The sequence below is a fragment of the Ovis canadensis genome, chromosome 18 (genome assembly GCF_042477335.2).
Source record: "Ovis canadensis isolate MfBH-ARS-UI-01 breed Bighorn chromosome 18, ARS-UI_OviCan_v2, whole genome shotgun sequence".
Taxonomy (NCBI): Eukaryota; Metazoa; Chordata; class Mammalia; order Artiodactyla; family Bovidae; genus Ovis; species Ovis canadensis.
The window spans coordinates 70286140-70300327 of NC_091262.1; the positions used below are offsets into that span (position 1 = coordinate 70286140).

Genomic DNA, 14188 nt, shown 5'->3' on the forward strand with positions numbered 1-14188 from the left:
TCAAATTGACAAGTCATCAAATACCCGCTTCACGATGTCTGGGCTATAGCTACCAGCCTGGACTTGTCACATACTCAATCCAGTTAACCAATCCATCACGTGTTCGGTCCTGTCCAACTCTTTGCAACCCCATGGACTGTAAACCGCCAGGCTCTTCCATCCGTGGGATGTCCCAGGCAAGAACACAGAGTGGGTTACCATTTCCTCCTCCAGGGGATCTTCCTGACTCAGGGATCAAACCCACATCTCCTGCGTCTTCTGCACTGCAGGCAGATTCTTATTGAGTCATCAGGGAAGCCCCACATGCTTAACACTTTTCTCTAAATGAATCCACATTGTAAACCCAAGGGAGCATATTTTTTTCATCTTTACATGATGACAGCAAATGGAAAAAAAACACTATCAATTATGAAAAATAGAAGGTAAGAATAAAAATTAAATATAACTATTAAAATAAAGAGTGTTTTTCTGTGGATGTATCACCCAAAAGCATCTCAGGTACTCTGGTGTGTCCATACGACACTCAGGAAACACTAGGATGGGCCTCATCATTGTACTCAATTCTCCTCCAAATAACAGCTAGACAGGGAGAATGAGGCCCTTGCGTCCAGAAAGACAAGGCTTGGCCAAGAGTGAGTTACTTGTTAGGAAAGTGGAGACTTACTTGAGAGTCAGCTCACGCAGTGCCAGCAAACAGGGCCCGTTTCCAGCCAGGCTGGTGCTGTGTTTGTTGTGTCTGGATTTGGGGGTGGGGTTTGGGGCGGGGGTAGGTTCTCTAGAAAATCAGCCTTGCTGGGCCGGGGACAGAGGAGGCCTGGACTGGGTTCCCAGCAGGAGCAGCTGACCTGACCCCACACACTGGGGCTTCTCACCAACCTTGGGGAGTCTGTTCTCCGTGGGACCGGAGGCTGTGGGGGAGGGCCCTGAATCCTGACAGCTCACCCCTGCCACCTCCTCTGAGAGACTCATGCCAACTACCCCCTCAGGAAAGGGAAACATGAAGCTCCATTTTCTAGCTGTAAGCGTGAAGTCACCATTAAAACCGGGGGGCCAGGGAAGACAGCTGTCATCCTGCTCTGCATCCATTGGTGCATCCTCACGCCCCTTCACCTTAAGTCAAAGTGGGAGCCTGGAGCTTCCAAGTTATGGTTTTGTTCCTCACCACCCATCATTCTTTTCAACCCTAAGCTCAGAGATTACAAATGATTTGGCCTAAAGCAAATATAATTTAAAAGGTAAATATCCCCCCAAGGTGGGAGCCGTGTTCTTTTTCTATACGCTATGCTTCGTCCACAGCATGCTGTTCTATGCTCTGTCTCCCTGGTCTTTGCTGATGCTGTTCCTACCACTTGGGATGCTATTTCTCGGGATCTTGTTCATCCTTCAACACCCGACTCAAATGTGACCTCCATGAAGGCTTTCTTTATTGGCCGCAGACAGAAGGCATCACTCTCTCCCCTACTTCTGCAGAGATCACCTCATCTTGGTAATGACTTTATTCCACTCTGTACAGTTCTTTCTGCCTAGGTCGACCACCCCCACTAGATGGCGTGCAAGGAGAAGAGCCCTAAATTGTCCTCCTTGGAACCTGTGTCCCTGCTGTTGGCTCAGCTGGTAAAGAATCCTCCCACAATGCAGGAGACCTGGGTTTGATCCCTGGGTTGGGAAGATCCCCTGGAGAAGGGAAAGGCTACCCACTCCAGTATTCTGGTCTAGAGAATTCCATGGACTGTATAGTCCATGGGGTTGCAAAGAGTCAGACACAACTGAGCGACTTTCACTCACTCACTTGGAACCTGTGACTACATTAGGTTACAGGACAAAGAGGAATTAGGCATGGATGGAGTGAATTTAAGGGTTTCCAGGTGGCTCAATGGTAAAAGAATCTGCCTGTTAATGCAGGAGACTTAGAAGATGTGGGTTCAATCCCTGGGTCGTAAGGATCCCCTGGAGGAGGAAATGGCAATCCACTCCAGTACTCTTGGCTGGAAAATTCCATGGATAGAGGAGCCTGGAGGGCTATAGTCCACAGAGCTGCAATTCCAAGGAGTCAGACACAACTGAGTGACTGAGCATGCATGCACTCACAGAACGGATTTAAAGCTAATCAGAAGACCTTGAGATGAGAGGATTATCTGGGATTATCTGGGTGGGCCCAGGGAAATCATACAAATCCTTAAAAGTGGAAGAAGAGGAAGAAGGATTGGTCAGTGAGATGAGGCAACAGAAAGAGATGTGATTACAAACATGTGAGGGACTTAACTTGTTGGCGAAGAGGCCAAGGAAGAAGGTGGCCTCTAGAAACTGAAAGAGGCCTTCAGCTGACAGCCAGCAAGGAAACAGGACCATCAGTCCTACAGCCGCAAGAAATGGAATTCTGCGGAATGTAAATCAGTGCAGCCACTGTGGAATACAGTGTGGAGGTCCCTCCAAAACTTAGAACTAGAAATACCATACAATCCAGCAATTCCAACTTTGGGTATATATCCAAAGGAAATGAAAATAGAATCTTAAAGAGATATCTGTACTGCTATGTTGACTGAAGCATTTATTCAGGATAGCCAAATTATGGAAACACCCAAAACGCACATCAATGGATAAAGTTCATAACAGACAGATGTGTTATTATTATTATCAATTAATATTATCATCATATGAATAATATAATATTAATAATAATCATATGAATATTATTCAGTCATGAGGAAGAAGGAAAAGCTGCCATTTGCCACAACATGGGTGGACCTTGAGGGCATTATGCAAACAGAGAAAGACAAATGCTACAAGATATCACTTATATGTGGAATCCAGAAAAGCCAAACTTACAGAAACAGAGAGTAGAATGGTTGTCATCAGGGGCTTGGGGGTGGGAGAGATGAGATGTAAATGGTACAAACTTCCAGCTAGAAGATAAGTTCTAAGGAACTAATGCACAGTATTGTATTATGAACAATACCATATTGTATACTTGAAAAATGCTGAAAATAAATCCTGAATGTTCTCACCACAAAAAAAAAGAGGTAATTATGTGACAGGAGGGAGGTGTGAGCTCTAAGCTATGATGGTCATCACACTGGAATACATAAGTGGATCGAATCAACACACCGTACACCTTAAACTTGGACGCTATCGTATGTCAATTATATCGTAATCAAAATAAAAGAAAAAAGAAACTGAATTCTGCCAGCACCATGCATGAGCAGGAAAATGGATTCTTCCCTCAAGTCTCCAGAAAGGAACAAGGCCCTGCCAACACTTCAGTGTTAGCCTGGTAGAAGCCCCCATCAGGCTTTTGACCTGCACATCTGTAAGATCATATAGTTGTACTGTGTAAGCCCCTAAGTTTGTGGCAATTTGTAAAGGCAGTCCGGGGAAACTGACGCAGATCGAGAGCTCCCTGAGGACAGCAGTCAAGTCTTCCTCATCTTCGCCCTGTTGCACAGGGCTTACCAGTGCTGGGCACAAAGAAGGTGACCAGCGGAAGACGGTCATTGATTTCAACCATCCCGTGGCACTGTTTCTGCCCATTTCTGTGGGCAAGGCTGATACAGACTTGCCAATACTGAACAACAGCTGAGAGAGAAACGGCCCTGCGCTGGAGCTGCGGCTGCACCCCCACCCGGCGAAGGACCTGCAGGGCCTCATACCTAAACACTGTCCTGACGAGCGGTCCAGGTCAAAGCCATTCGTGCATTGTTGCTGCGGGAAGGAAGAGAAAAAGGACAGGTCATTTCACTTACTTTTTTTTTTAACTATAGAAGTATTCTAACTGTATCACAGAAAGTACAGGAAATGGGTAAAGAAACAAGGCATTTGTAATACCAACATCTGTGTTATAACCGCTTTTTGTCCCTTTTTAGGTATTCTTTTTTAATAATCATTTTATACCTAGCATCACTTTTTAAGCTCCTGCATCATTGTGTCAAAATGCTCATTTTTAGCAAATGGTTATTGGGGCTTTTTCCTGCTCTAGTTAATGAAGAGCAATACTAATCACATCTGATGTGCCCAGCGAGGCTTGCCCTGTACTCACCCCTTCCTGGGACAGAATATTATTGCTTTAAGGGCAACTACTCTCTTTCTTTGGGGGCTATTTAACTCCTTTCCAGTGCCCAGCACGAGTTTTTTGGCCCCTCTGGAATCTTATACCTGATTACAGGGTCTGTGTATAAAATAAATCTATACAGTGATGTAGTCAGTTTTCTAAGAGAAACAGAATTGGGGAAATTCTTCCATTTTAACCTCAGGAAGACAATTACACAAAGATGCTTCCAGAGATAGCCAGGTCTCAACAGCCCCCGAGGGTTGCAGGCTTCGCATACAACTTGAGTTACAACTTCATCCATTTAGAAAAATCTCATGGGCTCAACAATCAGCCTCTAGAGCTGACATGTTACAGGAATAAGTCAAGGAGGTGTGGTTTTGCCTATGAGGGCTTCTTCCCTGGCCTTCCCTGTGGTTTGGGGGGGAGTTAAACTTCCCTGAGCTATGGGTTGATGTGTGAAGATGATAGATTCAGCTGCATTCCTGGGAGTGGGTTCAGGTGTCTTAGGGCCTTGGGGCAAAAGAAATGCAATGAATGAGCCAGGAGGCTGTGCCATAAAGTTAAGTCTCAACCCTTGTTTGCTAAGTGCAGGTATGGATTCGAGTCTACTGACTGGCTTCCAAGTTTCACTCCAGCCCCTACTCACTGCATAACTTTTCTATGCCTCAGTTTTCTCATCTGTAAAATGGGGATGATAGTACTTACATCTGAGTGGTTGTAAAGACTAAATTGTTAATGTGCCTAACATGCCTATAATTCAACAAACATTATATTATAAACATGGCCCTCTCTGGATCTACATGTCAACTGTCACCACAGAGCTATACTGGAGATTGCCAAGGCCTTTCCAAGGCCTGAAAGTCTTTGGTGGGACTTCCCTGGTGGTCCAGTGGTTGGGGCCTTGCCTTCCAAGACAGGCCGTGTGGGTTTATTTCCTGGTCAGGGAGCCAAGTTCCCATATGCCTTGTGGCCGAAAAAAATGAAACATAAAACAGAAACAATACTGTAACAAATCCAATAAAGACTTTTAAAAAATGGCCCACATCAAAAAATTAAATCTTTGCTACTTTTCTCAAGATTCTTTCCACCACCAATGAAATCTATTTCAAAATTCTTAATTTTGAAAAAACATTTAAAGGATGTGATCAAAACAAACATGAATTGAAATCCTAAGATCTCCTTCCTAGACCCTGAAAGTCTGGGAGAGCATCCGTCTGCTCAGTGAGAGTTTGGTTGGTCCCATTTCAGGACTCTGGTGTACACAGCTGTAACCAACAGTTAGAGGAGCTGTGTTGGTGATTTTGTCCCGTCTTCTATATGTTCGTGCACATGCGCGTGCATTTCCACTTGACTACGTGGCCCCTCAGGCCTGTTCAGAGGTAGGGCTTCTCTCATTTCTGAGCTGGAGATGCAGAAAGGCTGCCCTGATCTCCTGTGATCTGCCCACATTTCTCAAGGGCTGACACAAACATCACTTTGTAAAGTCAGGGATGGAGCAGACTTCTCCACATAGCCCCCCAGGAGCTTAAGATTCCCTTCACACTCTTCCCAGGGGTCTGGGCCAGAGCCAGGTCTTCACTGGTTGGGAGCTGAGTCACCCTTCCTCTGCCCACCTCCTCCAGGAAGGATACACACACACACACGGGCAACACGGGGAGAATAGAGAAGCACCACTGCCCAGAAACACTAGAACATGCTTGAGTTTTTAGCACTTGCAATAACTCAAGACCCCCCAGTGAACACAAATGAGGCAGCATGATCTGATTATAAGAGTCTTGGATGGAAAATCAGGACACCAAGGTCCCAGCCCTGCCACTTATAAACTGCACCAGCTGGGGCAAGTCTCAGCTTCCCTGAGCCCCAGCCTTAACCTCTGTACAATGAAGAGCTTGGTTCAGGTAAACGACACGATCCGAGGATTCTAAAATGCATGGCTGGACACCCTCAGCCTGCTTTTTAACATACTTCATGACAAGTAACATAATAAAAATCTTACCTGTGCATTCCCAGGACTTGGAAGACAGAGAGCCAGAATGGTCACGGTGAGTATCCTGTGGGAAGTAAGAAGCTGACGTAAATGCCCGAGACACTTTCAGCATCCGGGTCTGGGGTTATATATGCATCTTGTGCTGCCTGTGTGTTTACAATGGTGACTTCACCTTGTGCTTGTATTTGGAGGGTGAGGGGCATGCTTCAGAGTAGCCAGGGACATGCCAGAGGTCCCAACCATCCCGAAGAGAACTGCGCCCCTTCCACTGGTTTCATATCAACATATCAACACAATATAATGTGTTAGGTGGCATTTTTTAAACAATTGAAAACAATTTTAATGACATGATTGATTTAAAACATGGTGTTAATTTCTGCAGTATAGCAAAGTGATTCAGTTATACATATATGTGTTCTTTTTCATATTCTTTTCGATTATAGTTTATCACCAGATATTGAATATAGCTCCCTGTGCTATATTGGGTTTTTTTGTTTGTTTGCCATGGTGTATGACTTCACGTGGCATTAAAAAAAAAAAATCAGGGCTTCTCTGATAGTTCAGTTGGTAAAGAATTCGCGTGCAATGCAGGAGACCCCGGTTTGATACATGGGTCAGGAAGATCTGCTGGAGAAGGAATAGGCTACCCACTCCAGTATTCTTGGGCTTCCCTTGTGGCTCAGCTGGTAAAGAATCCACCTGCAATGTGGAAGACCTGGGTTCGATCCCTGGGTTGGGAAGACCCCCTGGAGAAGGGAAAGGCTACCCACTCCAGTATTCTGGCCTGGAGAATTCCATGGACTATAGTCCATGGGGTTGCAAAGAGTCAGACACGACTGAGCAACTCTCACTTCACTTTAAAAATAAACAGTTTGACTGCTTCAAAGAACAAATCTAAAACCCACCACTGTGATATTAATAATGTATTCACCACTGCTTGACCTTCACTCCTGACCCAAGGGGACTTGCCTGAGTTTTGAACATCTTCACTCTGAAGTGACTGCAGCGTGAAGGAGCCGTTGTGCCCCCGGATGATGAAAGTACAACGTGAAGCATGTGAGTTCCACGGAATGGAGGTATCACAGGGAACACACATGCTCCCAGAGTGCACCTCACACAGACCCAGATGGAGGACAGGACATGGAGACCCAGGCAGCCCCAAGAAAAAGGAACACAGTGGACACTTAGAAGGAGGTGCCAAGAAACTGTGTATCCACTTTATACCCATCAGGTGGATAACCAAAAAAGCTCAAAGCTAGTAAGGCTATGGAAAAACTAGAGCACTTGGGCACTGTTGCTGGGAAGGTATGCTGATGCAACCACTAGGAAAGCAGTCTAGAGGTTCCTCAAAAAATCAAAAATGGAACACTATATGATCCAGGAATCCCACGTCTGGGTATACATACAAAAGAACTGAAAACAGAATCTCAAAGAGACTTCTGTACACCCCTGTTCACAGCAGCGTTATTCACAATAGCCAAAAGGTGGAAGCAACCCAAGTGTCCATCACCAGATGAATAAACAATGTGTTACACACATAAATGGAATACTATCAGCCTTAAAAAGGAAAGGAATTCTGACAAGTGCGACAATAGAGATGAATCTCAAGGATCTTGTGCTAGGTGAAGCAAGCCAATCACAGAAAGACAAATACTGTTTGATTCCATTTATATGAGGGACCGAGAGCAATCAAAATCATAGACAGAAAGCAGAATGGTGGGCGTCAGGGGCTGGAGGGAGGAAGGATTAGGGAGTTGTTTGTTGTTTGTGGGTACAGAATTTCAGTTTTGCAAGATGGAAAGAGTTCTGGAGATTGATTGAACAACAGTGTGAATGTACTTAATACTATTGAACTGGACACTTAAAAATTGTTAAAATGGTTTTAAAAATAATCTATGCAAATACAGAGCTTTATTTGGTGCTATTATTACTGAGTTCAATAGAGGGTTTATCTGAGCAACTACTACTTGCAGGCAGAAAAACCACAAAACTATGACACAGACGCTGCTCTGGAAAGCGGGTTGAGGGGCCACCTGAAACAATAACGTCTAGACACTTTGGTTAGGGCATGGATAGAAACACCCAATGAGCACCAGGAGAGCCAGGCTGGGGCTAGAGAAGGTCAGGGAAGACTTCCTGGAAGAGGGGACCTCAAAGGCTTCTTCAGTAAAGCAGTGGACCTGGGACCTGCTTGAATTTAGGGACCTGTTACTATCAATATACACCTTCACTTTACAATCCCTCCCTTTAGAAAAAGAGAGTTCAAAAGACTACAAAGCTCACTCAATCCATGACACAAGGTTCATAGGAACCAGCAACGCTGGGCTACTTGGAGAGCCCCAGAATTAAGGTGAGGTTCAGAGGAAACAGGACCCTGGTGTGGTGCTAAGAGAGGCAAGCCCACTCCCTTCATCTAATCCTCAGTCTGAAGAATAATGACCCTAAGAGTCCACAAGCTTTCGTTTCATCTGAGCGCCTGCACGAGACAGGTTCTAGAACGCTGGAGACAGCTCTGACCTTATAAAGCGCAGAGCCAAATCCCAGGGCTTTTTGATATTTGCAAAGGCCAGATTTATATCTGGAAGGAATGAAAGAACAATAACAAATTTATTTTCCAGGCTGTATATTATGAATTTCAATGTTTTCCTGTTTCTTCACATGAAGTTTCCTTTCGGTTGGCTATAAAACCCTGTCTCATTTTTGTTGGAGACTGAACAGGCTGACTTCACATAGTGGACTTCAAGACCTAGTAGAAAAGGCATGCTAACCCCATGTCTCCCCTACCCCTGACTTCCCTGTTCCCTTTGGCCAGAGGGCAGTCCCAGGACAGGTCTCCCCTGAGAGATCCCGCCCCAAGCCCAGCCTCCTGGAAGAGCCCCAGCTGGGGCCTGGGGGCCAAGTAAGCTCCAGGCTAATTGAGACAGTTCTCCAAAAATGAAATAACATCCAAGCATCCCTGCTCTGACAGTGTCACAAACAGTTATGTTTGTCATGAAAAAACTCCAGAAAACTCCAAGATAAATTAACTACAGGAACCCTGGGGATCCTCTGATGCTCATAACGGGTCCTGGGACTTTCAAAAACAGGTGGGTCCACCTATTTTGTGTTCCATCCTCAACTGGGAGGAAAGCCAAGAGGGACCAACCGAATCTCAAATCTCAGGACTGTCTGTCAGAGAAGTTCTGGTCCCCGATCCAGGATGACAGGATTACAGTTCCGTTTTCAGCATGCACACACACAGACACAGACACACACACACACACACACACACACACACTCTGTCTAAAGCAGTTATGTTCTCAAGAGTTCCCTGGATAAAAACTGCAGATGTAATCCAGATAAAGTTCTTCAAGGTTGAAGGATCACTTGACTAGAACAGCAATTTCCTTAAAGAATATAAAAATGTTTGCTTACATGCGTTTCTGTCTGCAGTCCCCACTTTTCATTGGCTCGAGACTTCTGGGTCGCATGCCCTTTGTGAATCCCACACCGACATAGAGCAAATCCAGCCCTGGGAGGTGCAGCTAGCTTGTTCGCTGGTCCAACAGCCAATGCAGCAAAATAATCGCTAGTGAACTAGTAACTGATCTCTCAAATTAAGAAAAAAAATTTTTTTTCTTTTTTAAATTAAAAAAAGAAAAAAAAAAAGCACGCAAATCTGCGGCCCTTTCGGAAAAGAAAGAGGAAAATCAAGCTCTGAGATTTTTGCTGTCCTCTGTCTGATGCTGGCTTCTGAAACTGTCTTATAAAATACCCACTCCCAAAAGAAGACTTCAAGATGGAAATTACAGAGGCGCAGCTTTTTATAATTAACAATATCATTGCATCACTAGCTAATGCCTTTTCCAATATCCTGACACAGCCTGAATCACGGCCATAGCCATTTTCCACCCATCGGGTTTTGAGTAAAGTTTCCAGACCCTGGAGGAAAAAAAAAGTCCGGACCAGAGAACGTACCTTTTGAATCCTGGCATGTCCAAGATGCGTGGGCAGGAGAAGCAGCTGGTGGGGAAAAAGAGGAAGAGCTCTCAGAGCCCGCGGGACCCCCGGAGGAGCAGTTCCTGAACTTCGGCCTCCTCTGGGCCTGTGGGGCTCGCCGAGAATTTTATTCCAGGGGGGCCGAGCCGAGGCGTGGAGAGGAACAAGGGGAGAGCCTGGGTCCTCCGAGCCACTGGAGAGCCTACAGAGAAAGCACCTGGTTTTGCTTAGCCCTCTTCAGTAATTCAGCATTAAACCAATTGGAGGAGGAATGTTAAAAATGAACACTTCATTTTCTAAGTATGTTAAACAATGCAAATGGGGCCTCAGTCTGGACACAGCTGGTTCAGATTACAGCGCTCACCAACTGGCTAGACTCCTCACAACAATCTTGGGGCGTCTGCCAGGACCAAGTGCTCAGCGCTGGGAGGAGAGCCCTTTCCCGGCGGAGCAGTCGCCCTCGCTTGGGCTCCCAGCATCTCTGTGGAGGCGATTGGCGGGCAAGTGCAGGAGGGTGGGGTGCCGGGGGGGGGGGGGGGGGGGGGGGGGGGGGGGGGGGGGGGGCGGGGAGGGCCCGTTGACCCTTTACTTCCCACCGGGGAGGAGGTCCCCGGGGCTGGGCAGTCGTGGGCCGAGGCGGGGGCGGGATCCAGAGCATCAGCACTTCGCCGAGCCTTTGGGACACCCGGGAAAGTGACTCCCTCCCTGGGAGAGGACTAACTCGAACTCGTGACAAACAGCGACAGGGACTAGAGTCTTTCGATTTATTGGGAAACCAGACCCAAGGAAGCACAGGCTTGGGGTAAGCGGCCGGAGACTCAACGATTTTCCAGAAGAAGGGGTGGGGAGCTTGAGGGAGTGGGAGAGAGGAGGAGGACGGAAACTGGCTGACACTAACTCCAGACGTCAGCTTGTGCAATGCAGACCTCGGGGAGGACACGCTCAGGCCCGGCCTCATCCTGGGATTCTCAGGGCCATGTTCTTGCTTGAATCAAAATTTGTCCCTGTACCAAATCAATGATTTGTACACCTTAAAGGTACACAGTGTTGTATGTCAATTACATCTCAGTAAATCTGGGAAACCATTTTTAATTGAAAGAAGGTGTCCCTTGGCTTGAAAGTGATTTTAACAAGTAACCAGGTGATTTGAAGAGAAAGTCAGGGTAAAGCAGAATGATGGCTAATAATAATAATAAAAGCACTGCTCCGAGTCCTTTGCATTGATTACATTGGTGGTTTCATACTATTTCTTTTTCTTTCTTTTCCTTTGTTTTCTTATGCATTGTCTGTGGATCTGTGCCCTCAGTCATGTCAGACTCTTTTTCGACCCCGTACACGGTGGCCTGCCAGGCTCCTCTGTCCATGAGATCTCCCAGGCAAGGATGCTGGAGTGGGTTGCCATTTCTTCCTCCAGGGCATCTTCACGACCCAGGGATCGAACTGCATGTCCTACATCTCCTGCACTGGCAGGCGGGTTCTTTACCAACTGTGCCACCTGGGAATTCCTTTTGAAGCATTAGATTCTTTTTTATCAAATGAAATTTTACTCAAGACCCTATTCTTTTCTTTCCTGTCTTTTGGCTGCACCACATGGCATGTGGGATCTTAGTTCCCCAATCAGGGATAGAATTTGAATCCCCTGCCTTGGTAGCATGGAGTCTCAACCACGGGACCACCAGGGAAGTCTCAGTCTCTATTCTTTACAAGATGAAAATGGATTGGTAGTAGTCCAAGCCCTCCCTCCCCACCTGCCTCTTCCCTTGGGCCCCTCAACACAGCCCTACCTCCAGCTGAGAAAGCACTGATGAGGTACTTTTTTCTCTTTATAAGTCTGTGCATAGGCACTATTATCTCCACTGTATTGGCTGAGTGCCGAAGAATTGATGCTTTTGAACTGTGGTGTTGGAGAAGACTCTTGAGAGTCCCTTGGACTGCAAGGAGATCCAACAAGTCCATTCTGAAGGAGATCAGTCCTGGGTGTTCTTTGGAAGGAATGATGCTAAAGCTGAAACTCCAGTACTTTGGCCGCCTCATGCGAAGAGTTGACTCATTGGAAAAGACTTTGATGCTGGGAGGGATTGGGGGCAGGAGGAGAAGGGGACAACAGAGGATGAGATGGCTGGATGGCATCATGGACTCGATGGACGTGAGTCAGTGAACTCCGGGAGTTGGTGATGGACAGGGAGGCCTGGTGTGCTGCGATTCATGGGGTCGCAAAGAGTCGGATATGACTGAGCGACTGAACTGAACTGAACTGAAGAGAGGTTAGTTTACTTCCCTATAACACAGCTATAGATACCACTGAGACTCCAAAGACTGCATTTTTAACCTTTTTAAAGGGCTTTTTTTTTGTTGTTGTTAGTAAATGGAGTCCTCCTCATGAAAATACATTTGACAAGAAAGGCAAAATTTTGATGGTTGTTGAAGCTGAGTGTCCATTATACTATTCTATTTACTTTATATGTGTTGGACATTTCCCATAGTAAAGTATTTTTTTAAATATATTTACAAGGTTATTCATTGCTCCCATTGCTTGGAATAGCAAAAAGTATAAAGAAACATATCATCAATCAATTAGGTATCAATAGGGTTAAATAATGTGCAACCAATAGAAAAAAATAGAAACCAATAGAAAAAAGTGGACATATAAGAGTACATACTGGATGACAACTTTAACATGGAATTCAAAATGAGGTAGTAACTGGGAGCGGGCACAAGGGAACTACTCCACGCTGGTAATATTTTAATTAGTCGTCTAGATGCTGGCTCCACGGGAGTGGGTACACTTAAGATCTGTGAAATCTTTGATTTGTGAAGTTCATTAATATTAAAAAAGAAACGAAAAAAAGGTTTGTGAAGTCTTATGTATGTTGCACTTTATTTTAAAAAAGAAAAAGACTGAAACCGTTCCTTATGGAACTGTTAGTCATTAGTCATTAAGGACTAATAATGAAAGGTTTCCAATAAATTTCGTAGATCAAAATGGAAGAATATCAGTAATTTCACGTAGATCAAACTAATATATTAATAAGTATATCAATACATTGTAAAACTGTGTGTAACGCATGTCACCATTTGATAAAAATGTATATACACAAGTTCTCGCTTGTATATGTATAGAAAAGACTACTCTAAAAGGATATAGGAAGAACTGTTAGCGTTTTTTGTCTCCTAGGAAGGAAATTGTGTAGGCAGCTGGGAAGGAGATAGAAGAATTAGCCCTTTCCTGCTCACCTTTTGCTATAATTTGAATTGTGTACCATGTACCATATTTTGTACCTATTTAAAATAGGCTAATTTAATAGTATATGGTATTTGTGTAGAGCTCTTTGGTGGGGTAGAAAGAGGTTTAAATGACTTAGTCCATTACCTCAGTTATACTGTCAATACTTCTGAAGGATAAGGAGAGAGAGGAAATCAGTATGACTGCTTTCTACATGAGCAAAAGGAGTCTTGAAGGCAAAACCGCTCAGAGATCCATCTTGGACCAGAGATCGTTCCCGCCTTAAAACTGTAGGATTGGAAGAAGGGCGAGAATAAGCATTCCAATAAAAGTCTGAGTCTTGATTCTTGCCGATTATCTGATGGGTGACCTTGGACAAGTCACTTAACATCTCGGTTTCCTCATCTGTAAAACGGAGATACTATTTATGTCTCAGGGTGGCTGTGGGAATGAAAGAAAGTGTTAGTCATTCAATCGTGCCCGACTCTTTGTGATCCCATGGACTGTAGCCCACAAGGCTCCTCTGTCCATGGGATTCTTCAGGCAAGAATACTGGAGTGGGTTGCCATCTCCTTCTCCAGGGGATCCTCCCAACCCAGGGGTCGAACCTGGGTCTCCTTCACTGCAGGCAGATTCTTTACGGACTAAGTGAGAAGGGAAGCCCTTTACCCTCATGATGTTCACTGTATCTAAATTCCCACCCATACACACTGCTCTCCAGTTATCTTTAATAACTAGTAAGTTATCTACTTCCATGGGTGAAACAGCCCCACTCACTACTGACCAGGTCAAATTGGTAGAAAGTTCTATCTTGCATTGAATCCAAGTCTGGAAAAGACCCTGATGCTGAGAAAGAGCAAGGAGAAAAGGGGGTGACAGAGGGCAAGATGGTTGGATGGCATCACCAACTCAATGGACATGAGTCTGAACAAACTCCAGGAGACAGTGAAGGACA

The 14188-nt window shown here is 45.2% G+C and overlaps 1 protein-coding gene across 3 annotated transcripts in view; it reads right to left on the bottom strand.

The window, feature by feature from the left end:
* Positions 1–10677, bottom strand: part of FBLN5 (fibulin 5) — an 88245-nt gene extending 77568 nt beyond the window's left edge. The window contains exons 1-4 of one of the 3 annotated variants that reach the window (XM_069559606.1): positions 10375–10677; positions 9990–10212; positions 6042–6096; positions 3648–3699 (exon numbers count right to left, since the gene is read on the bottom strand). In XM_069559606.1, coding sequence (XP_069415707.1) covers positions 3648–3699; positions 6042–6096; positions 9990–10006 — 124 coding nt within the window. In that variant the 5' untranslated portion in view covers positions 10007–10212; positions 10375–10677. Of the gene's footprint in view, positions 1–3647; positions 3700–6041; positions 6097–9446 lie in introns of all 3 variants that reach the window. The other 2 variants (XM_069559605.1, XM_069559604.1) reach the window with 2 other exon arrangements.
* Between the last annotated feature and the right edge of the window lie 3511 nt (positions 10678–14188).